The sequence below is a fragment of the Microcebus murinus genome, chromosome 12 (genome assembly GCF_040939455.1).
Source record: "Microcebus murinus isolate Inina chromosome 12, M.murinus_Inina_mat1.0, whole genome shotgun sequence".
In the NCBI taxonomy this organism is placed as follows: Eukaryota; Metazoa; Chordata; class Mammalia; order Primates; family Cheirogaleidae; genus Microcebus; species Microcebus murinus.
The window spans coordinates 63,315,876-63,342,765 of record NC_134115.1 but is presented as its reverse complement, the minus strand read 5'-3'; the positions used below and the strand labels follow the sequence as shown (position 1 = coordinate 63,342,765).

Genomic DNA, 26,890 nt, shown 5'->3' with positions numbered 1-26,890 from the left:
CACTTCGGTATGAGTGCTGACGCTAGTCGATAGCCACAGACTAATGGGCACAGCGACTTTAGCCGACAGCCGTGATATGACTTTTCTAATTTTTCATTTATCAAAATAAAATTGTGAACATTTAAAATAATGTAATAAAAACATATATGTATATGTTACCTATTCTGATTTACATTACAAGTAAAGCTGCCTGTAAAGTAAAACAAGCTTTCAGTGCTTTATAGCTTTCCTCATCACACAAGAGTAAAACGGATTCGTTGTCAATGCACAGCACAAACTATAGTGCGGACTGTGAGTGCCGGCTGCGGGCAAGGTTTCACAGCTGGTGAGCACCATACTGAAGTGGTTAAAAGAACACACATCATCTTCTGTGATTCTTTGTTCACTTTAACTTGCTTTACTTTTCTTCATGGCACTTATAACCATCTAACTACAGTGGTCCCAACCTTTTGGGCACCAGGGACTGGTTTCATGGAGGACTATTTTTCACAAAGTGGGAGATGGAGGGGGAAGTGGGGATGGTGTGGGATGGGGAGCAGCTGTAAACACAGATGAAGTTTTGCTCACTTGCCTCCTGCAGTGTGGCCCAGTTCCTAACAGGCCACGGACTGGTACTAGTCCATGGCCCAGGGGCTGGGGACCACAGATCTAATATATATTTATTTTCTTTTTAAAAGTCTGTCTCTGCTCTATTCACTTGCTGCCAAAATATAAGTTCTATGAGAATAAGAATTTTCTTCTGTCTTGCTCACAGATGTATCCCCAGTATCTAGAACATAGTAACTGCTCAAATGTTTCTATTCTTCTAATAATCAGGCCAGAAAGGCAGATATTATGCCAAATTCTGAAAATTTGCAGAAATATCCACAAGTTAGATCAATGGGTCTATAATCAGTGAAGTAAGTTTAAAAATAGAAAGTATATCAACTCAGTATTTGACAAGCTTTGTAGTATGTAAGTAGTAAACTGTAAACTATGGCTAAACTTTCAGTAAAATAAAGATGACTTCTCTCTTTCTCTCTCTTTAGTTCTATAGCTAAATTTAATAACTACTTACAGCTTTTTTTCTTCTTTCAGAAATGTTTCAAAATTTGTCTAAAGATTAAAAGATATATTCAAATATATACTTATCTATACTGATGGTATTATAAAAAGTAATTATTCTAGGTTAATTGAAAATTCTGAAAAATGGCTAATTATATATTTAATGATTAAAAGAAGAGTGGCTATGCATATATTTGCCTTTGTGAAATATTGATTTAAGGATTCCTAATGTGTTTTTACAACATGTAATTTTGAGAGCAAATTGTGTACAGCAGAAAACATTTGGTACCATAATAATTAATCTAATTTCTTTACAAACATAGAGCACAAGTCACTGGTAAACATTTAAATAACTTAGAGTAAACACATTCTAGATATCCCATAATTTAGTATTAAGGGCTCTAGAGTCATAACAATTTAATTAAAATAAATCTTGACTATTGTTTACTTTTATTACTTAACTGCTACGCTAAGGTATTGATAGTAGTATAATGACTTCACATTAATTTCAACATCTAAAGGCACCCCTCCCCCCAAAATATATATAGCTTAAAAAGTATTAACTAAACCACCAAGAAGAGTAAAAAATCAATGGAGAAAAAGGTCTCCATTCATTTTTCTAAGAAATATCTAATGAGCATCTACTATACAGGTATTAAGTGCAGTACTCCAGTCCCTATCCGCCTGAGTTAATATTTCCAGATTAAAAATAAAACATTAATATATAACATTGGAATTGGTTCTTATTAAAGATTCTCATTAAGTGCCAACTAAGAACACTGACACTATGCCAGATAAACTGGATTCCTGCACTACCACTTATTACTTTAGACAAACACTAAATTTTTTTCTTTGTACTTTAGACAAACACCAAATTTGTCTCCTCTGCAGCCTTCTATTTATCTAAAAAATGAGGATAATACCTTATCCTTAACCGGTATCCAGATAGCTGGTACTGTATCATTTATTGGTCTCTTTAATGCATTTGACAATTGACTTATATTAACTCTTTTACTACGATTTTAAACTATTATTTAAATATTTAACTGTTTGTGAATTCTTATCTAGGTAAGTCCCTTCAAGGCAGAAATTGTGATAAATTTTTCAGAATCCTCTATTATCAACTGGTATTGTTACTATATGTTAAGTATTTAGAGAGGAGGGCAGGGAGACTGAGCTTTTTAAAATATACATTTTATACTTTTGTACGACAAGCTGCCAAAAATGGGGAAAAGTAATGGAATTACTGTGTGTTTTAAATTAACTAACAAAAGTCAATAAATAAGCAGCATTACTTTTGCTTGGATTCAAGAGGAGGGGAATTAGCCTCCACCTGTTACTAAGAGAGTAACAAGGTTATAATGTAGAAAACCATGTGGGATGGGGATATATTTGTATGTATCTTTTAAAAGTACAATCCACCACAACTTGTATGCAGAAAACTTTAGACTCACAAATATTAAAGAAGATAAAAACAAATACAAGACTACCTTATGTTTATAGGGAGGAAAACTAGATATTGTGAAGATGTCACTTTTCTCTAAATAGATCTATACATTCAATGCAGTTTTCAAATTCTCAACCAGATTAGGTATGGACTTTGAAAAGTTGATTCCAAATTTTAGACTAAAGAGCTGAGTATAGCCAAAACACTCCTGAAAAGGAAGACTAAGCTGAAGTATTATACTACCAGGTATCAAGCCTTACCTTAAAACTGTCATAATTAAGATAGTGTGGAACCTGATGCAGAAATACATAAACTGACCACTGGAATATAACAGAAAGATCAGAGACAGACCTGTGCATGTATGTAATTATGTTTCAGAAGTAGCATTATAGAAATCAGTTAATAGTGTGACACAACTGGTTTTCCAAATGGAATAAAATGAAATTTTATTTATGAAATAGTTTAAAGACCTGAAAGCAAAACATTTAAAACATTCAATAGAAAAATAGGAAAATATCTTGTTGAATTTATAATAGAGAAGTTTCCTTGAACAAGACACCAAAAGAAAAAACCACAAGAGAAAAGACTGATAAACTACATTTAAATTAACAAATCCTTTTCATCAAAAGATGACATAATGAAAGTAAAAAGATAATTCTTACTACATAAATCAAATAATGATAAATTTAGAAAATCTATGATAAGTGCTGATGAAATTATTTGTCTCAAAATAACTTTTACATAAACTAGTAGAGAACAAGCCTAAATAAAAGGTTCAGGGCAGATATGAATAAAACTAAGCAAATAGCTACATCTAACAACAGTTTCAATCTCACTATTTTAATGGCACACATAAATCTTTTATGCCAGATGGAGGTCAATAATGTAAATATATTTATTTTTAAAAGTCACCAAACAAATACTTTGACCATAGCCAATGTCTCAAACAAATAACGTGATTTTAAATGATATATTAATATTAAACGGTGAAGATGGTAAGAAATCCAAGTCATAATAACCTCATTAACATTAACATGCTCAGTACCATTCAATGAACACTGAATCTTGCTGCGTACCAGGTGCTGTGAAATATAAAAACAGTGGAGACATTGTCCCTGTTCTTTAGGCCTATAATCTAGTTAGCAAGCAATAAATACATATATGGACAGATAAGTCAAATTTCCATCTAAATCTCAAAATCAATCTGCTTTACTCCATCTCCACTATCTCTAACTACTAACATCTCTTTCCTAGGCTTCTGTAACCTTTCCTAATGATCTCTTGCATTCATTTCATTCTAGCCCAATTTATTCATTATATTGCACCTATAATAATCTTTTTGAAATTCAAGAGGACCACAGATGCAGTCTTTGGAGAAACTGACTCTAAATTCAGAAACACTAGGCCAGGGGTCCTCAAACTTTTTAAACAGGGGGCCAGTTCACTGTCCCTCAGACTGTTGGAGGGCTGGACTATAGTTTAAAAAAAAAAAAAAAAACTATGAACAGATTCCTATGCACACTGCACATATCTTATTTTGAAGTAAAAAACCAAACGGGCAAAAACACCCATATGTGGCCCGCGGGTCATAGTTTGAGGATGCCTGCACTAGGCACAGGGCTAAAAACATGGATTTGTGTGAAAGACTATACTGAACAATGAAAGCCCAGCAGCCTTCACCTAACATGCCTCTGTAACTCTGTAAGATAAGCACTACTTGTCCTAGGGGAAAGTGAGAATTCTTTAGAAAAATAATCCAGAACCATCTCAGACACTGCTATTTTGGAGGTTCTCCAAGGAAAATGCCATCTTGCCAAAGCACCTTTAACTGAAGTCCACAAGAGAAAAGTAATCCACTTCTTATTAAATAGTATCTCAGAAAAATAGAAGAAATGATTACACTCATAAACAAAATGCTAGGAAAGAAAGGAAAAAAGAACAAGAAAAAGCTCTTGTAATTTAAATATTGTAATAGCAGAAATAAAGAATTCAGTAGAAAGAATTGAAGATAAAGCTGAGGAAATCTCTCAAAAAATAGAAATGAAAATTAGACAAGCAATCCAAGAGTTCCAATGTCCAGTAGAACAGGGACTGGCAAACTTTTTCTGCAAAGGGTCAGATAGTAAATAGCTTAGGCTTTGCAGGCCATATAGTCTCTGTTGCAACTGCTCAACTCTACTGTTGTAGTGTGAAAGCAGCCAAAGAAATATGTAAACCGATGGGACAGACAGAAGGCCAGACACAGCCTATGAGCCAAGGTTTGCTGACACTTGGAATAAAAGGTTAAAAAAAAAAAAGCAGAAAAAATGTAGAATAAATCACCAAAGAAGAATTTAAGATAATTTCCTATGAACATGAGTTTTTAGATTAAAAGACTCTGACCCAATGTTCGTCATCATCAAATTTCAGAATACCAGGGATGAACAGATGATAAAAGCTCCCAAACAGGAAAAAAAAAAAAAATAGGTCCTATATAAAGACTGGGAAATCAGATGATACCAACTTTTTAAAGAGTAATACAAAAGAGCTGGAAAGCTTTCAATATTGAAAGAGAATTCCCACTAAATTCTATACCTAGTGAAATTAGCAATCACATGTGAGGGGAGAATAAAGGCATTTTTTAGACATATAGTTACTTAAAAATTTATCTCCAAGGTAACTTTATTTAGAGGGCTACTGAAGGATTACGACAAAAAACAATGGAGTCAACCAAAAATGAGGAAGACATGATATCCAGGAAAACAGGGTCCTAACACAGAGAAGCAGCTAAGGGAAGTCGCAGAATAGCAGCTATGCAACAACCCTAGAAACTGAGTTCACACTGAAATGGGGAGAAGGACTTCAGAAGGGAATGTTCAAAATAAAGAATGGAACTGATGTATTTGAGTATCTGAGAAATATTGATAGCATATGACAGAGATGTGGAGCATTTAGAAAAAAAATTAACTACAAATCTACAGAAATCTGGGCAATTAAAAAAATGAGGCATTATTAACTTCAGAAAAAGTAAAAGGCTGTACTGCATTTTACTATATGGCTTAGCAGCAAACAATATCTTCATAATCAATAGAATGAGATACTGAAATTACTGATTTAATGAAAAATTGTGATATATCTGATTAGATAGGGGGAAGGGAAGTAGGAGAGCAAGGTGGGAAGGTATAGCTCCACCTATCATGGTAAGAAATGAAGAGACAATGCCTAAACCTGATTAATCAAGAAATAACAGTCTATATATGGTATTTAGTAATAAAGAGACAAATAACAGAGAGAATGGTCAAAAAGATTAATAATGGTTTCTTCCAAGTAGCAGCACTTGGAGATAGAAAACGTAGGACATTATAAGTTCTCTAAATTATATTTGGCTTTTAAAACTATATAAATATTTTAAAAAATTAATTTAAAATAATTAAAATTTATTTTTTAAAAAGTAAATAACTAGGAAAGAATATTTGCAATACTAATTATAGACAGAAGATCAATGTCTTTCAAATTATAAGGTGCTCTTACAAAGACATCAACATAATACAATATATGCAAGGGACATAAACAGGCAATTAACAAAAGAAATATTTCAGTCCAAGGTACACATGAAAAACTTTTATCCTTCAAAGCTAATTTTTAAAATCCAGATTTAAACAACAAAGTAGCATTATTTCAACCTACCTATTAGCAAAAATTTAAGAAATGAGCAATACCAATGTTAAAGGTTTGTGGAAAATGCACTGATTGTGAGAATGTAAATTGATATATCATATCTGGAAGAAAACTTGGTAATATAAAACAAAACCTTAAAAATATGCATAACAACTAATCCAGCAATCCCTGCCAAAAATGTATCCTTAAAGAAACAGTACCAAATATGTATAAAAGGATTCAGCTACAAAGGTATTATTTTAGCAAGATTTTTTTAAGACTTTTTTTCATATTGATTTATCAGAAACAATATAATAGCCTTACCTGAACTGTACGTCCTGCATTGATATGTTCTTCATGCAACTTGTCCCAGATTCTGCACCTCTGATACTATACAAAAGAGAGGGGGAAAAGGTATTGACTTTTTCATTACTAAAGAATTATTTCCAGTTATCACAAAAATCCCCACTTATCTACCCAAACTTAAGTATCAGCTAGAGAAGACAGCGACTTAGTAGTGCTGGTTAACTTTCCTAAGACCATCATACAAATAGGACATTTTCAAGAATATTACATATAAAATTCTGAAAATAGTAAAACAAAAATTACTAGATATGAGTTATTTTATATTACCAAAGAAAAGCATGTATTTTGTCTATGTTGCAAACTCTCTAGAGATAGAAAGTACAAACTAAAGAATGAGAATGTAAAACAATAAGAAAAATAAAAAGATTAACAAGCTATTCTTAGTATATATGAAGAAATTTAAATGTTTGTCAATAATAGTGTTAAGTATTGAAAATTAAAATCTGAATTTGAAAAAAAGCAACATTGATACTACAGACTAGAGAGGAAATAAAAATGAGACTAAATATTTAATATATATATATATTTCAATTTTTACCAAGGTAATAATTAGCTTTCAGAGTATCATCCAAAACACTTTATAAAGCATAATAATGGATTTTTTTTCATTTGACAGGAACCACAGGAAAATGTGGTAACATTATAGGTAAATATTTATATAGAATATAATTAACACCAAATTTTGCATACTATTTTTGGTTAAAATAAAAAATCCAAATAATTAAAATGATAGCAAATGTAAATTATGACACTAAACACATTTGATATATTATATACCAAAAAAAAACCACCTAGAAATAATTTGAAAGGATAGAAATATGATAGTGCCCCATATATATATACATGGAAAACATAATAGATAAAAGTAGAACAGTAAAACATTTTCTAGGGCATTTTTATATTCCTTGATAATGAATGATGCTGCAAAAACCTCTTTTGATACTCCTAAAATTTTTACATCATCTATGAACTATATAACTATAAAGTTTAAAAAAAATTAGACCATATTTCTCAAACATAGAATATATTTCTCAAACATAAAACCACTATCAAACAAATTTAATTTATAAAAAAAATTGAATTGATGCCACTAGATCCAGTATGAATGCTCTTTTAGACAGTGTTATAACATTAATAAAAGTTTGAGAATGGAAGCCAAAGATATGTGTGTTAAAACAAACCACTTCCAGGAAAGGCATGGTTATTCCACACTCCCCTTCCCCCCAGACCTTGTCCTATGCATCTCTTCATCTGCATCCTTTGTAATACCCTTTATAATAAACTGGTAAATATGTTTCCCTGAGTTCTGTGAGACACTCTAGCAAATTAATCAAATCCAAAGAGGCAGTTGTGAGAACCCCAACTTGAAGCTGGTCAGTTAGAAGTTCCAGAGGCCTGGACATGTGACTGGTGGGAAGGAGGGGGTGATCTTATGGGACAGAGCCTGTGGTTTCAGAAGCTATCTCTAAGTAGATAGCATCAGAATTGAGAAATCCCCACACATTACCTTATGAGAAAGATTATAATCTTACCATTACAAATGTCTAATATCATAGACATTTGCAACTTTGCCATGAATGGTTAAAATGTAAATATTAAATCTATGAAGCGTAAGGTCTATTGCACAGTGCTGTATAAAGATGGTGTATTTATATCTGACTAGGGATGGCATCAATCAGGGCATGGTTCCATAGGGAGTGAGTTGGGATTTGAACAATAAACAATGCTTGAAAACTGACAAATGATGGGGTAGATATTGTTAATAGATGTAATGGAGAAAGCGAAACTATTTAATTCCGTATTTTTTCTACCTTCTTTCTTTACTGAGGAAAATGATCTTCAAAATAGAAAAGTCAAAAATAAAATGATTAAGAGGAAAATGAAATCCAAGAAAGAGTAACAGCAAATCTAGATACTTCAAATGAGCTCAAGTCAACAAGCCCAGGGAAATTACATTCTAGAGAACCCAAAGACCTTGAAATGTGATCACAGAAATACTTCTGTTTATCTGTAAAGAACTGAAAAGTTTCCTAGACTTGCAAATATTGACCCAGTTTTCACAAAAGAAAGTATATTTAAAATACTGCAAAGTGTAAACCTTAATGTAAATCTTGGTGAAAATTCCCTACTAGATTATTAGAGAGATGGTTTGTGAGAACTTACAGAAAGGGTGACAGTATACCAGTATGCTTCGGCCCTTTCCTGTCCAACACTTTAATCAAAGACTTCAAAACAAAGAATACATCATTACCAAATTTGTAGATAACATAAATTAGAATAAATAATTAACATAAATGAAAGATCACAATTCCATATAACAACAAATATAATAATAAATGTAAAGCCTAGGACTTAAATTAAAAAGAACAATTGCACCAGTACAAGAAATAGGTATGATCTGACTCAATAGCTGCAGTTCATATAAAAAAAAGTCCTATGTAATTCATTTAGTTGATTACAAAGTCAATAAAAAACGGTGACAATATAAAGTTGCTTCTAAAATGACTGATGCAATCTTAGGCTCTATATATACATACATATATGCATTCATTCAACACTTTTATTAGAAGCATACCATGTTTCAAGCATATTAGAAGTTTAACATTTTACTAACATAATGGCCTCAAGCAAGTAATTTAACTACTCTAAATCTTTTTCTCCACCTAAAAAGTGAAGACTAATATTATAACTGACCTATGAGGATGTTGTAAGGATTAAATGCTATGATATAGAAAAACCACTGAATAGCACTCAATAAATGGAAATAATAACTATAAACTTCACTATTATTATTTGCTCACTTAACAAGAAAACTGTAGAAGAGATTACTGTCTTGGGTGGAGGATGAACCAGATGAACTTATCTCTTATCATAATAAATTATAAGAAAAATAAGGAATAAAATAATTGATTCCTACTGCTTGCTACACAAGATACATTATTAAAAGGTATTATTCCAAATATTTGAAGAAGAGAAAAAAACTTAAAATTATTTAAGTTAAAAAACTTAAAATTATTTTAATAATATGTATGAAAAAAATTATAAGAAGCAGCCCCTTAAAAATTTAGTTAAGTCAGAATCACTGACAAGTATTAATATTTCTAAACAGCACTGCTTTTAAAAAATATCATTTTTATATTGTCCATGTGCACAGCAGCACTAGAGAGACAGATTAAAGAAGTGCTATAACTTCAATTAGTATGCTTTTAGTTGCAAACAACAAAAAAACCTCAAAATTAAAAATGGCTTTAATAATAAGTAAATGTATTATCTCACATACAAAGCAGTCTAAAAGTAGGATAATTCCAGGTTAGTTTAATTCAGAAGTTTACAAGTTCATCAAGTGCTCAATTTCTGTTTCTGCTTTACTACTTTGAACAAGGAGCTTTTGTCCTCAGCTTTATTCCCTAATAGCTGAAAGAGGAGTGGTTATAATTCCAAATACAACAGGAACACACATAAGACCCAGTAGAAAAAAGGGGACTGTTTCCTTCCATGTATATCTTTACAGCATTAGGAAAATCTTTCCAGAAGTTTTCATATCCTAAACAGGCTTTCCCTCAAATCTCACTGGCCAGAACTAGGACATATCTATTGTTCGTTGGTAACCAAACACTGATGAGAATGGAATTACCATATTCATCAGATGCATTATCATTCACCACCTGTGCTGAAGCTTGCCTATCTTGAAACACAAAGGAAGGCAAACAATCCAGGTTCTGTCAGAAAAAAAAGGAAAGGGGTGAGTAAAGGTGATGAAAAGATTAAAATAGACATTCAGACTAAAAAGAGAGATGGAAAAGATTTTCATTGTAATCACAAGTGACAAACTAATAAGATCAAATAAATAAATAACAAATAAGACTGATTATGTCTGATTTTATAATATATAGTTCAGACCTCATGATGCCATCCATTTTCATAATTAATTATATGTTATCTCTCACTATTATTTGAATATTTCCTATCTTATTTCCTTAATTGGACTATAAACTTCTTGAGAAATTAGAAATCTATCTTTTATGATTCTTCAGTCCTAACAATCTAAAAAACAGCAAATACCAATAAATAATTATGAAAAGCTAATATTCATTTCCTGTAATAAATAATCTGTCTTTCCATTAAACCTGGCAGACTGAACACAAATATATCTCTGCTTTTTTCCAAAACCCCACTTAATGACAATAAAAAACTTTAAAAGGTATAAATTCACAAGAATAATGAGAATACGACAGAAGACATCAATTGACAGAAAATTTTAACAACTTTTTGGAAGCTGGAAAGAGTATGGACATGTTGCAACTCAGAGAGAGCTAAAATCTAAGCCTGCAGAAGGGGTAGATGGTGAGGGAGAGAGGCAATAAGAACAAGCCACAGGCATAGCACTACTCAAAGACTAAGCAACCAAAGGTATCAGATACCAGGTAACCAAGTGGAAGCATATAGTGGAGCAAAAAGCAGAAGGATTGGCTGGAAGTTTACGTAGCGAACAGTAGTCCACCATATCCCCTTTCCACTTGCCCAAGCAACTGCTTGTCCCTTCACTACAGAAGACACCACTCTAGAAGAGAGGCTCTGGAAAGGCCAAACTAGAGAAGCCAGGCATCCAGGACACCAAGCATAGCTGCGAGGAGCAGCATACTGTACCACAACCAGGAAGATTAAGCCTGGACAATGAATCTCTGAATGGAGCCTACTGTCCTCCTTGCCTACCTGGCTCAGAAGGCTGTCACAAAACTCATATTTGTCCACCCTTGCAAACTTCTCACCCCCAACCCTGCCACAACCATCATTTCTGCAAATATAAACACACTCCAAAAGGTAGAAAACTGGAGGATTTCTCTCTTATGAAACAATATCTAACAAGACCTATGGTTACTGACATCTTGTGGTTCCCCATTATTAAAACAGATTTTTTCACCTGTTTACCCCTCCAGGCAACAAGGCCCCCACTCTAACCAGCTACCCATCTACACACATACAAACACACTCCTTCCAATTAGCCCTCTTAAATATCAACAGCCAGCCAAGAAAAGTCAATAATACTATATACTGAGACAGAAGAAAAGAGAGAGAGAGAGACAAGGAAGAAAGAAAAGGGACTGGGGCAAAACAAAAAGAAGGAGAAGAAAACTAAAAAAACCATAATACCACTATAGAAAAATAATATGGTACTGCAACCACAAAACAAGAACAGGATTCTCTTTAAAAGAGAGATAGAGCAAGTGTGCACATGTGTAAGCACATTGAGAGGAAAAAGAACATAGAAAAAGTATGATTCTGGTTATTCCATCTAAGCCTGACTGTGGATGTGACGGCTGGTGCTAGAGTAGCCATTGCGCACACAAGGTAGAACCAAGTTGAGGATAGGAGAGCAAGATAAAAAGAGCCTGTGTCTTTAATAACTGTTGAGCTGCTAATGTAGCCCTAGACTGCCTCCCTTACTCTGAGAGACTAAAAACAAAATCAAAACAAAAACAAACCCTGTCTTATTTAATACACTATATTTGGTATTTCTGCCTCTTGCACCTCAACCATATACTATTAATAATACAGTACATGCTACACAGTAACTTTTCCCCTAAATCCCTACAATATCAAATAAAGGAAATTATGTTCCAAACTTACTATCTTGTCATTCCTCTTAACTATGCTTAAGTCTATCTTACATTAGTCAAGAAAGCTGAATGCTAACACTTCAAATTTCAGTATTACATTCTAATCAAGTTTATCATGTCTAATAAAATGCAATGCTGAAGGACCTATGGAATACAGCCCCAGGTGTCCACACCACACTACTTTCATTGTTTTCAGATGTTGCAGTATCACTCTACTAAGGCTTACCTTCAATTTCCCTTTAGTCTGAGTTTCTTCTTTTAAATTCATATTGGATGACTGATGTCTAGCATAATAAATATTTTATCTTTCTACACCTTTTCCCTAAGAATAATAAGCCTTTTTGAGAATGAAGCACTGTCAGACACCTGGAGTCCAAACTTAGTTCTTAACTCTTTTGTTTAGAGTAAGCCCTGCAGCTTTTAAATGTTTTTACATTGCCATAACATATCTACTAAAATATGCTTGAGTAGATAGATATATAGATATCCATCTATCGTATACATAGATCAGTATGAGTTTCACTGCTTGGCTTAAGACAATACCACCTATATTATACTTATTCTGATACTGTCTAAAAATTTCACAAAATGCCAAAGGAAAAATGTCTGGCAGAAAGGGGTCAATGTAACTCTGTAATAATTTTCTTATGACATCTATCACAATTAATCAAATCAATAATATACCCATTCCTATCCCCACCCACCTGGCTTTACCACTGATGAATGATTGGATGGTACATGTGGGTAGGATCTGAAGGTATTGATAGCAAGCACTTTTGTGGAGAATAAGAAAAAGATAATCTAAAACATGCCAAACCTGAAAGGTGAAATAGGACAATAAAGAAAAGAAATGGCCTTAACAGACTATAGTCCACCTGTTTCTACCTTTCAGAATTGAGTCATTTGCCAAATTCTTGTCATCTTTGTAACTGGGCACTTCAATATGAGCTCAGGACTTTGAAGCACACCTTATCAAACCTCCCACCAGGAGATGATCAATCAAAAGCAACCAATTCTATTTCTTTATTGCTACAGTGCTAAGAGAACCAGCCCCCCTCATTAACCAAAGCATACATCCCTTTAATTTTCTTCCATTTATGACAAGAATAACCCATTTACCAAACAACTCAGTCTCTATCCTTAAAGGTCACAGCATTACTTAACACTTATATGGTGAAAAAAGGAAGAAATTAAGGGAGGATAAAATACTAATCCTGAATTCTAGACACACCTTTATATTTGCATTAAAATCTTCATTTTCAAATTCTTGCAACTTACTTTTTATACTTTTAAAGAGGACTTAAATGCTAGAAAGATAGATGGTACCTATGGGAGAAAAGGCTGATAGTTTTCTTACTTATGTAAGCTACTCAGTCAAGGGTGATGAATAGTGTTTATATTGCAAGGCTTAATGACCACATACTCCACCCTCAACTTTCCAAAAAAAAAAAATCAATGGAGGGCCACACAAACTTGTACTGAAGGAGGTTTTTTTAAGGAACAAATATCACTGACCAATCCCATAGCAAGTAAGACAAAATAATCTGCCAAATCAATGCCCAGTATTCAGTAAACTTGATGTTCCCATAAATGCCACAACCACTCTACTAGATCCTGGCCAGTGCAGGTTCTATACAATCCCTACTATAGTCCTTGAGACTAGTTCATCTTCCCTCTACCTCAACTACCTTTTCAACTGACCTAGGCAGTATTTCATAATTGTGGGCTTTCCTCAAAGAGATTCAGTAAAGAAAATCCCCTAATAACTCACAATGATTTACTTCTTTAATGTACATACACCTGAAGAAAACAGGAAGACTCACACTAAAGGACTCACACTCAAAGTTCAAAAACCTTGCCATGGGGTGAATGAAATTAAGGCAGGTACATAAGCCAAAGTTTCCCCCTTCACATTATGGTATACTATCAAACCGTTTGTATATTAATTACTAACTGCCTAAAACCTCAATATGTACAATTACAATGGTACATGCTATTCCTAGATCCCTTCCTAGAAAAAGAAATATATGAGAGGTATATATTACTGAAAAACAGAAAAACCAGCTAAAAAAATGAATAATGTTGCTAAATCAATAGAAAATAGGTGTTTCAGCAAAGCCTCTTATCTAATACTCTAAATTTAGCTGAAATGAACAATAAATATAAATAAGACTATGTCACTGTTTCTTGTAGTAGAAAATGAAAAACCTCACCTTCTCAATATTTATCTGGTGCTTTCTTAACCTCTCCAGGTCTGTTGGGATTACTATCTTAATGAATTTCTGGATAGCTGGTTCAAGACGGCGTAATTTCACTTTTTCTTCATCTTCAGACATCCTAAAAAAATGTTGTGTCACTTCCACTTACAACAACTGTCTTCTCCACTCATACAGAAAAACCTAAAAGGGAAAAATTTATTTAAGAATGTTTTATAATCAGCTTCCATTATTTAAAACATTTTTATTTTGAATTATTATAGGTATATAATCGTTGTATATATTTGTGGGATACATGTGATATTTTGATACAGGCATACCATTATTTTTAAAAGCCAACAATTATGTAGTTTTATAATTTATTCTAAATATGTTTTCACCTTAATTCTGAGCTTGAGTGACTTGTTTTGTCTTTATGAAACCATTTATTTTAAAATCTTTTTCCTATTATGGAAGTTATGTATATTTACTTTAGAATGTTCAGAAATATTTATAAATAAATAGAATAAAATAAAATCAACATATACATATTTATATATATAGAAATACCTTTTTGGAAAAAAATCCTAGCAGTATATTATCCAAGTTTTCATTTCTTGATATGTCTTGGACATTGAATAACCTTTTTAAGAGATGTCAAATGACAAAACTGGAAGGAAAAATTTCATTCTTAACGTTCTTTCATTCTGCTTATATAGAACTTCACTTCTAATGTCATCATAATTTAACTGTGTAATGATATACTTCAAATATACTATAACATAGTATGCAATCTTCTCATTGATGTCTTTTAAATTGTCTTTTCCCTTTTCACAAAGTGATGAGTATTGTCTACAAATGATAGAAATAACCAATTACAGAGCTGGAATAAGAACCCAGGTTTCCTGAAAGTACAATCAAACGCTCTTTCTATTGACCAGCAGTTTTCTACCAGTGTTCCAGAAAGTCCAAAGGTATGTCTTTCAGGACAGAGTAGGAGAAGGTAGAGGCTGGAAGCAAGTAGGCTCCATGACCATATTCCTGCTTCAATTGGAGAAAATGTACTTACATCTATTTTATAAATTGAAGCTTATCAGATCTTACGTGAATAATGGGCTCCACTGCTTAACCAAGCTTGAAAAACACTGTTGTACCCCATGCTTTCAGGCCATTTCATTAGCCACAACCTCTCCCATATTTAAAAAAAAATTAAATTGACTATATTAGTGCCACTGGGTTATGGTGTCTTAGCCCAGGGTCCATAAAGATAGAAGTTCATGTATAGATTTTATGGAGTCCCTGAATCTATTAAAAATTATGAAATGTATTTTATTTTAGAGGATAATGTCCATTGCTTTCAAGAGATTCTCAGATCATCCCCAAAACATGAAAGATTTCTCTCCTTTCTTTCACAGTGGAAAATCTTGATGTGTCAGTTATATAGACTACCTCCACTACTCATGCACTAGTAACTTGGTTTTTATGTTTGATAAAAGCTCAAAAGCAAGAAAGGAAAATCTCCAGGCTCCAAAACCAAATAGGGTAAAAAAGCTGCAGTAATGAATGGGAACTGGAGATACATGGAGAAGTTCATTGCCAAAAGATTCAAGAAAACAGGAAAATTCATGCCCAAGGAACTGGAGATAATAATCTTTAAAAACATAAAATAAGTTTTCTTTTAAATATCCAAAAATATACAGGAAGAAATGGAATCTTTTTAAAAAAAATAGATAATCTTATGAAACAATAACAAGGCAATCTGAATATAAACCAAGTAAAAATTCTAGAAATGAAAATCTCAAAAGACAGGTTAAACAGTAAACTACATCGCTGAAGAGAGAATTATTTATTGGAAGATATCACTCAGAACACAGTGGGATAAAAAGATGGAAAGTATAAAAATGAAGATAAGGACATAAAGGATAAAATGAGAAACTCAATGACAAATAGGAGTCCCATAAGGAAAAAAAAAAAAAAAGAAAATGATGAGAAGGAAGTATTCAAAAGAATATGCTGAGAATTAAAATGTAAGAACTCAAATTGAAGAAGCACATAAGCCCCATATAGCATAAATAAAAAATACATTTCCTAAACACATGGAAGGGAAATTGTAGAACATTAAGGACAAAGAAAAAAATCTTAAAAAGCAAACCAGAGATAAAAGACAGATAAATTAACAAAAGCAGCAAACTTTTCATCAAAGCAAGATATTAAAAGACAGGAATATCTTCAAAGTGCTGAGGGACTTGGTACATATCCAGGTAAATTATCACTTAAGGCAAGATAATCATTTTCAGACATATGAAGACTGAGTTTCTTACTACCCTCCTCATTAAAAGAACAACTAAAAGGCATAATGTAACAATAAAGAAATAAACCCAAAGGAGTGTAATGGCAAACAGCAATGAATATAATAAATTGTTACTGGATAGAATAAATGAATGAATTAAAGAACAAAGAAAAGAAAAGATTTATTTTGAATAAATAAGTATAATAAAAATGTTTACATGGAAATAATTTCTATAATTACATAGATGCTTCATAATTTAACTAATCATCTATTGTTGGCTATTTAGGTTGTTTCTGATTTTTCCACTATTATAAACTATAGTGTAATTACCCTCCTTATACATAAATCCACACTGCCGCCTATGACTATTTCTTTAAAACAATCAACAGAGTGAAGAGACAACTCATAGAATGGGAGAAGATATTTGCAAACTATTTATCCAATAAGGGACAAATATCCAGGATATGCAAGAATTTCAAACAACAGCAAAAACACAAATAATTTCATTAAAAGTGGGCAAAGAATCTGAATAGGTATTTCTCAAAAGACAGCCAAATGGCTAACAGGTGTATGAAAAAATGCTCAACATCACTAATCATCAGAGAAATAAAAAACAAAATCACAATGAGATATCATCTCACCCCAGTTAGAATGGATATTAAAGACAAAACTAAATGCTGGTGAGGATATGGAGAAAAAGGAAATATTAAATGCTGTTGGTGAGAATGTAAATTAGTACAGCCATTATGAAAAATGGCATGGAGGTTTCTCAAAAAACTTAAATTAGAACTGCCATAGGATCCAGCAATCCCACTACTAGGTATTTGTCAAGAGGAAAAGAAATCAGTATATTGAAGAGATATATGTACCCTCATGTTTATTGCAGCACTATTCACAATAGTCAGGATATGGAATCAGTCCATCAACAGATGCATAAAGAAAATATGGAATACCATTCAGCCACAAAAAAGAATGAAATTCTGTCATTATAGGCAACATGGATTGAACTGGAGGACATTATGTTAAGTGAAATAAGCCAGGCACATAAAGAAAAACTTCAGATGTTCTCACTCATACATGGGAGCTAAAAAAGTTGATCTCATGGAGATAGAGTGGAGTGATGGTTATCAGAGACTGAGAAGGGTGCCGGGGGGATGAAGAAAAGGTTGGTTAATGGGTACAGAAATACAGGTGGATAAAAGGAATAAGTTCTAGTGTTCAATAACACAATAGGGTGACTAGTTAATAATAATTTGTTATATATTTAAAAATAGCTAGAAGATTTGAAATGTTCCCAATGCAAAGAAAGGATATATGTTTGAGGTGATGGATATATTAAATACCCTGATTTGATCATTACACATTGTATTCATATATCAAAATATCACATGTACCCCATAAATAAGTACAATTATTGTATATCAGTTTAACACATTGACTGCTACACTAGAAAAAATTTTTTTTCCTTGGGGCCACAGTGTTTTATTACAAAAATAGAATAAAAACTTGGAAAACAAAACAATCCTTTCTAATTTAATAAAAAAATTGTTATTTTTTTATTGTTTTCTGTATGTGAGTTATATGCAACTTGAAAAATAGTTCATGCGGTTCCCAAGGTAAAGAGACATGTGAGTTACATATATTTCATGAAGCAATGGGCTCAAAGCTAGTCTGAGTTAAATACAACTCACATGGCAGTTAATGTGCTAAAAATTAATCTAAAAATAAATATCTAGAATTATTAGGCAGACAAACTTTTAAAGGTTTTATATATATATTGCCAAATATCCCACAAAAGGTTATGCCTATTATATCCCTACCAGCAACATATCACAATGTCCATTTGTCCATCTTCCAACAAATTTACTTAGTATTATGATTCTTCTTAGTCATTTGATTAGTGAAAAAAATCTTAATATTGTTTTATTTTGCATTCCTTAAATTACTAATGGGATTGATTAGCCATTTGCATTTCTTCTTTCATGAATTGCCTGTTCATGTCATGCTGCTGTTTTACTACATGGGATGTCTTTTTCTTATTAACTCATAGGAGTCTATCAAATATTAAACATATTATTGGTCTAACATGAACATTTCCCAGCTTATCACATTGCCTCTTGTGTTTTCTATGATGTAGATCATATACTATAGGGAGATAACTTTGTATCTACCATAATTCCTATCAAATTTTTTTGAACACACCTGTTGCTCAATATGCTCAATAGATGCTGCCTGAATTGAAATATTTCACATGTCCCTTCTTCACCATTTCTAATCCTCTCACTGTAGTCAAATGGTACAATGTACATAGCACGTGGCAACAGAGGTGTAATTGGTCTGCCTTTATACTCTTCCCCTCTTCAATTTTTCCCCACAGTTATCATCAAGTAATATATCTAAAACACTAATTGCAACATGTTCCTACTTTGAACAAAAACTTCCAATAGTTACCTATTACCTGAACAGGAAAATATAACATGTATAAGTAAATCCATCCCATCTATCAATTATCTCTCAATCTCTACTTCAGGCTTTGCAATGATGCTCTCTGTCTAGATGCATTTTTACATCCATCTGTCTCTAACTATGTATCATTTACCATTTGAGATACAACTTAAATGATTCTGCTTTCTCTTCCACTGATCAGTTTGTAATGAACTTAATCCCTAATTATGGAATATTTGCCTTGTTTTCACTATTCCCCTAAACTACTAGAGCAGCTTTCTTTCTTGAGTTCCAAAAGTAGTAATTCCAGGTCAGAGTTATACACGACTCTCTTAGCTTTGTGTATACAAGGATATCTGCTGCCTCAGCAAGGGCCATCTCTCAGGGAAGACATTCTGCCCCAAGAACTTCCCAGGTGACCTTTCCAATTCTTGGTCTCCTTTTAGCTACTATTGTTTCTTCTCTGTACCATTTTCTATTTTTACAAAATTATAATAAAATGCCTACATAAAACTAAGAACATAACAACATTCAAATGATTACATGCATCGTGATGTTTCTGAAACTGAAAGTTGTCTAGCAGTGGATCTGATCATAAAATAGCTTGAATGTTTATAAGCTATTACGAGAAGGTCCTAATTCAATATACAAAATGTGACTTAGAAGTGTGATTGAATAATAAGTGAAAGTATATTTCAACATTTCTTGATTTTTCAGTTATAAAATTGGAACATACTTCTGATATAATTAAAACACAAGGATAAAAATGCATTTACATTAACATCTCAACTATGTAAAATATGCCTATAAAAAAAAGACAAAATACATAAAAATGCCTAATTTCTCAAACTCCTATAAAGTTGTTATGTTATTTAAGAAGAGTGTAATGAAATATTTGAGGTAATGGAATTGCTCCATGCACATTTGTCAAAACCCATAGAACTATACCACAAAGAGTGTATTTTACTATATATAAATTTAAAAACAATAGGATGGGCAGGAAACCCAAAATGGAATATAAACAATGAAATATAAAATTTACTGTATTATAAATGAATATCATAACCACATTGAAAGAAGTGAGGAAGAAAATAATCTAAGTAACTAGAAAATAATATTTTGACTAAATACTGTAAGGCTAAAGACAAAAAGAACTACACTGTAGTCTATTTAGTAAATTTGTTTCTCAGGGGGGTAAAGTTTACAAATGCTGAAATTACTTTATGTGTAGATTAGGACTGAACTAATAAGGAAATATTTTGTACAATGTGAGAGCCATATTTCTCACCATTAGAGTAAGAAGTTGCAAATAAGGGACAAAACTAGAATGAACCCTGTGGTATTATAGTGGATGCAGAGGTATTGAGATGAACTTTGGTTTTTTAAAAATATACAGATAGATAATACAGAACTATATATCTTTGTATGTGCACTGCTGTCTTCTGTGAGGCCCTAGAAGAAATGACACCCCAGTAGAAACGCATGTACCTAGAGCACAGGTGTTTAAATACCATTCTCCATAAAAAGATACTAAGGGTCCCAGGAGAAGTGGTTGATTCCAGGGCTGAAGTAGGGAAAACATGATGAGGCTGGAGCATTTTATGGAGCCAGAAAATAAGAAAATACTCAAAAAAGGATGGGGGCATGTTGAAAGGGTACAGGAAGCAACCTGGAAAAAATCCCAATGGTCAAAGCTGGAATCATTTGAGACATAAATAACAAGCATAAGATAATAATCAATGGAAAAATAAATATATGAATCCATACTGATATAAATAAATGAATACAAATAAATGAATAGGGAAAAAGGACAGCTCATCCTTACAGAAGGATTTCAATTATAATAAATAAAGAAGAAATGAGGGAAATAGAAAATCACCATTAGAACACCATAGTGATATTTACATAAGGTAAGATCCACCAATGGATGCTAAATTTAACAAGGGAAAGTTAGAGGAGAGACAGAATGTTTGCATAGTTTAAAAGTTTTCCCCCAAGATATCAATCAATTATAAGGAGGAAAATAGTACCTTTACATTGGAGGATCCCACCAGACACCATCTTACCAAGTGATCAAGATTAACATCAAGATTAACAAGCAGTAAGTAACATCATATATCCTGACATAATGAACTAAGAAGGGCACATAACATACACTTTTCTGATATTCTTGAGAAAAATGCACAATCTTAATCTAACCTTGAGAAAACATTGAACAAACCCCATATGAGGGACACTCTATAAATAAATTGGCCAGAACTCTTCAAAAGTGTAAAGATCATGAAAGACAGGAAAAAACTGAGGAACTGTCACAGATTGGATGAAGGGGCCCAGATAACTAATTGCAACGTAGGGTCTTAGATTGGATCCTGGAATAGAAAAAGGACATTACTATAGAAAATGATGAACTCTGAATAAAGTCAGTGGGTTAGTTAATAGTATTGTACTAATATTAATTTCTTCTATAACTTGTTTGGCTTGAAAAAAATGTCTTGCTTTCGATAATTGTACTATGGTACATAAAATGTTATCATTAAGGGAAGCTACAGAGAACTCTGTATTACTTCCGAAACTTTTGTGTAATTGTAAAATTATTTCAAAATAAAAAGGGTTTTTTTTTAAATGTATAAGAGGATGTTTCACATAAGATAGGTAGAAACATTTAGAAGCCAAATAACTACAGTCATATATTCACTGCATCAATACTTGCAGGGTGCCAGGACTTGTGTGAAGTGCTTTGCAAACTTTATCATTCAGTGCTTACAGTATGAGAATGAGTACCATAATTCTGTTTTCGACGAGGAAAAAGTACTGTGAGGTTAACTAAATTATTTAAGAGGTAATGTATAAGTGAAATGCTCCCCATTTCCCAGAAAAAGTCCCAAATCGCTGGCAACCCCACCCTCCAAAAGTGATGAACACCTTCCATGAGCCCAGAGATCTCGCATTTGGGCGCGTCGCTCCGTGTTTCTGACTTGTGGAAGAGGTACCGAGTCAGGAGAGAAAAGCCAAGGCCCTTGGTCCCACTGCATGGTCTCCTCTCTCAGCCTCGACGCCTAAAAGGAGGGAGCCAGGTGTGGGATCTCCTGCGACCCACCTCCTGGGCTGGCTGACTGGGGGCTCCGACCTCTCGATCCCTGTCCTCCCCTCACTACCCGCAAGCGTCGCGTCATCGCTCGCAGTGTCACCCACCGCACACCTGGACGCCCCTAACATACCAAACGCGCCTAACAGCGAACGGATGCGCGGGCCGCGACCCAGACGCCGGCGACCCAGACGACCTGGGGCCCACAGTGCGTCAGGGGCAGGGCAGGAGCAGGAAACTTTTCCACCCCGCCACCTCGGGAGGCCATCCTGCTCGCGCCGTCCGCGGCCTCCCTATACCAGTTTCGAACAGCTGTTCCAAAAACGAAAGCCAGTGAGGCTCCGCCACTTCTGAAAACCGAGGGGAGCCCCCAAGGCGCTCTCACTTCTGATCTTACGCCCCGCTTCCTGCCCAGCGCCTCGCCCGCGCACCGGGTCGGGGACAGGCCCGCGGAGCCTGTCAGGGCCCGGTGCCCCCACAGCGGCCTCTCCAGAGCCCCTTACCTCCCGCCGGGGAGCTCGAGGCCGGTCCGTGCGCACGGCGCAGGCGCAGGCGCGAAGGGGCGGGGCGTCGCGAGGGCCGGGCCGGGCCGGCTCACGCCCGCCCCGCAAGCCGGCCACGCAAGGCCGCCCGCGAGCGTGGTGGGTGGGCGAGCGGGTGGGTACGCGTCCCGGCACTGCTCCGGACCGCTGATCTTGATCTTGAATTACGTTGTGGGGTTGTGACACTGGAGCCAGTAGGAAAGAGAAGCACAAGTGCTTTTTAGGTATGTGTGTTGTGTGTTGAGACAATTCACATTTGTTTAGCCCTCTGCAGTTTGCAGTTTTCCTGTTCCTTTTCTCCTGCTCTTCCTGGAATTTTATTGACGGGCTGGTCGTGTGTTCTTAGCAATTTACTTGTGTTGAAACTGAAGCTCAGAAAGTGAGCTCCCCCTCTTTCCGCCCCCAAAAGCCCTCTGAGGTGGACAGGGCGGGAGTGCTTTTTTTTTTTTTTTTTTTTTTTTTAATTTCAAAGTATTACGGGGGTCTACAAATATTTTTGCTTATCTTAACTGCAACAGGCACAGAAATTGAAGCTAAGACAAATTGTGATTTCTTCCAAAAACTGGTGGCGTGCTTAAGACAAATGTCCTTATCCCAATTTTATACATAATGACTCTGAGGCTCAACAAAGAGTTTTGAGTGACTCACTCCAGTTCAGTCAGTTTGAAACAAAGCTGGAACTCCAACTGGGTTTTCAAATGTCCTTCCCAAGGTATTCCAGTTAGACCAGCTACCACGTGAACAAGCAGGCGGCTGGCTTTGAAGCCCTGTCCAGGTCACAGGTCCTTCTCTCTGGATGGCCTAATTTCCTGACTCAAACTTTTTTTATATGCATCTGTGAATGGTCAGATGACTTGCTTAGCATGTATCCACTAATGGTTTTGTCCTCGGCCACAGCTAAGAAAACTCAGTTCTTAGGGCTTACTGGAGTGGGCAGAATTGGACCAGGGAAGATCAGGGGCCTGTAGAACCTAAGAAAGCCTTAAAAGGCAATTTCTAAAATAAAGCACAAAATCTACTAAGCAATTTGGATTTTCTTTGGGGGCATAAAGGATATTGATGTTTTACAATTAGCATTAGGAATGAGGTGTTTATCCAATTTTAATTCTAAGGAGAAAAATTAAAGCATTAGGCAATACCATGGGAAAATGTCTTTTAGGCAAGGGTCAGTTAAATAACATAGTGCAAGGTCAGAGATAACCAGGTCCAAGAGCATTTGTCTTTCAAGGATGTCAAACTTTTATTGATGCTCTTTCAATCACAAAAGCCACAAGCTGTGTGACGTTCCCAAGGAGGCAATTCTCCTTAGTACTGTCCATTCACTGGGTACTCAGAGCTGCTAACACACAGGCTTAAGCTACTCTACAAGTCAGTCATTATTGCAAACCACACATAGCAGTATACTTAATATATAAATGTTATCAATTAAAATTTCCACATTAAACAAAGTAGCATTTAACATCAAGAGGAAAAAGGGGATTCAAAAGGGGGTTAATGAACCAGTCCAAGGAAAGCCACATAGACAAGAAGAATGTCCTGAGCTGATCTGGTGGATCGTCAGTGAAGCTGCCAGCATCTTGCAAAGAAAACTCTTTGATTTTGGCAGGGCCTTCGGGGAGCAGATGCCTAGTTACTTATCATGAGGGACAGTAAGACAGCCACTATGGAAAGGAGTGCACCCGCTGGAGAAGCCCTGTTCCTTTTTTGGCCTTTGAATCATCTGGTGGGGACTGATAATAAAGGGTTATGCCCTTTTCTGTTTAGGTGCAGTTTGTAAATATCTGTTGGCATGATGCCTTTTAAGATGGAGTTTTTTTCTAAGGATACAGCCACTTATGTCAAGGACGCTCTATACAGTTGTGAAAAAGCTACCTCAAGTATAATAGGGAGGTGTGGTACTCAAGGACTTTAAATTTGAACCTGACCTTTTAGGTTGCTATAAGCTACATGTGTCAAGGTAACAGATAAAACTTTTAATCCAACAGTTGGTTAGCTTGATTTATAATCTTTAAATATTTAGACATACGATATGTAGACCTCTTTTTTGTACCTGGGGCAGGTTGTTAGGGACAGGCCTACTATTATACTACTAGCCAACATTTTCTAAGGTCCTAACTGAATGCATTAAGACTAAATGAAACTGTGTGTGTGTGTGTGTGTGTGTGTGTGAACGAAAACAGCAAAAAAATCTTTTCTGGTATTATGATGGATTGCTTTCTTGAAGAACCCATAGTAATGAACTGAAACAAGTTCAATAAGGTGGCTAGAGAAATGGCTTTCCTAAACAATTTAAAAATGTAATGGGAGAAAAGATCACATTCAAAACTAACAAAATCAAGTTTGCGTTTAAAAAGAATTACAGGACCTATTTGAAGAATTGAGAGTAATAGCTAGATGGAAAGTCGGAGCAGAGGGAGGGATTACAATGGGACACAAGGAACCTCTAGGGGTGATGGAATGTTCATTATCTTAATTGTGGTGCTAGTTACATGGATGTATATGTATCTTAAAACTTGCAAATTGTACATTTTAAATATGTGTATAAGTATTTATTGTATAGCAATTAAAACTGAATAAAGCTGTTTAAAAGGAGGGAGGAGAATTAGCTTTTTATTGAATGTATGCAATGTACTGAGCACTTGGCCAGGCAGTGTACATAGAGTATGCCATTTGATCCCACCATCAACTTCAAAATTAAATAATATGATCATCCCCATTTTACAGACTAGGAAATTGAGGTTTAGAGAGTAACTTGCCCAAGGAAGGTCAAGGTCTCATATACTAAATGACAGGAGTAGAACTCAGATCTTTTCTAAAAACAGTATTTGTGCTTTTAACCTCATCTCTATATTTCCATAAAGGACACAAAGATTTGAATATATGCAAAAATGATACACTATTTTTTCCTGAAAAGAAAACTCAATATTGCAAAATTATCAATTTCCCAAACTAATTTAAAGATTGAGCAAAATCCTTAAATCACATTATGATTTATATAGTAAAACATTTTGTTGAAATCCCAATTGATTTAGCAACTTTTACTTTTCTTGGAATGCCATTTTTTCCTACTTCCCTCCTCTCCTCCCCCAGAGTAAAGAAATTACTCTTTATTCTTTAGGACTCAACTTAAAAGTCATCTCCTCTAGGAAGCTTTCCGCAGCCTCTCAAGTTAACTCTCCCTTATATGCTTCTATAGCAATCTATGCTTATCTCTATAATAGTCCTTATACTTAGAATTTCTCATCTTCTTCTCTGTCACCCCATTAGATTCTAAGTTTCTCTAGGAAAGATATATGCTAATAGTTGCTTAGAACCTAGTTCAGGGGTACTCAAACTTTTTAAACAGGGGGCCAGTTCACTGTCCTTCAGACCGTTGGAGGGCCAGACTATAGTTTTAAAAATAAATGGTGCTGGGAAAACTGGATAGCCACATGTAGAAGACTGAAACAAGACTTACACCTTCACCTCTCACAAAAATCAACTCTTGCTGAGTAATAGACTTGAACCTTGGGTGTGAAACTATTAGAATTCTAGAGGAAAATGTTGGAAATATTCTTCTAGACATTGGCTTAGGCAAAGAATTTATGAAGAAGACCCTAAAGGCAATTACAACAGCAACAAAAATAAACAAATGGGACCTGATCAAATTAAAAAGCTTCTGTACAGCCAAAGAAACTGTCAAGAGAGCAAACAGACAACCCACAGAATGGGAGAAAATTTTTGCAAGCTACATATCTGATAAAGGGCTGATAACTAGAATCTATCTAGAACTCAGGAAAATCAGCAAGAAAAAAATCAAACAATCCTATCAAAAATGGGCAAAGGACATGAACAGAAACTTCATGAACAGAACAGAATAATGGCCAACAAACATATGAAAAAATGTTCAACATCTCTAATCATCAGGGAAATGCAAATCAAAACCACAATGAGATATAACTTAACTCCAGTGAGAATGGCCTTTATCAAAAAGTCCCCAAACAACAAATGCTGGCGTGGATGCAGAGAGAGAGGAACACTCCTATACTGCTGGTGGGACTGCAAACTAGTTCAACCTCTGTGGAAAGCAATATGGAGAGACCTCAAAGCGATACAAGTAGATCTACCATTTGATCCAGCAATTCCACTACTGGGCATCTACCCAAAAGATCAAAAGTCACTTTATGAAAAAGAAACCTGCACTGGAATGTTTATAGCAGCACAATTCACCATTGCAAAGCTG

General features: G+C 34.6%; 1 protein-coding gene across 2 annotated transcripts in view; it reads right to left on the bottom strand.

Moving 5' to 3' along the window:
* STX17 (syntaxin 17) overlaps positions 1 to 22,704 on the bottom strand; it is a 54,566-nt gene extending 31,862 nt beyond the window's left edge. The window contains exons 1-3 of one of the 2 annotated variants that reach the window (XM_012768997.2): positions 22,630 to 22,704; positions 14,325 to 14,510; positions 6,452 to 6,517 (exon numbers count right to left, since the gene is read on the bottom strand). In XM_012768997.2, the coding sequence (XP_012624451.2) occupies positions 6,452 to 6,517; positions 14,325 to 14,447 (189 nt within the window). In that variant the 5' untranslated portion in view covers positions 14,448 to 14,510; positions 22,630 to 22,704. Of the gene's footprint in view, positions 1 to 6,451; positions 6,518 to 14,324; positions 14,511 to 22,259 lie in introns of both variants that reach the window. The other variant, XM_012768998.2, reaches the window with a different exon arrangement.
* Between the last annotated feature and the right edge of the window lie 4,186 nt (positions 22,705 to 26,890).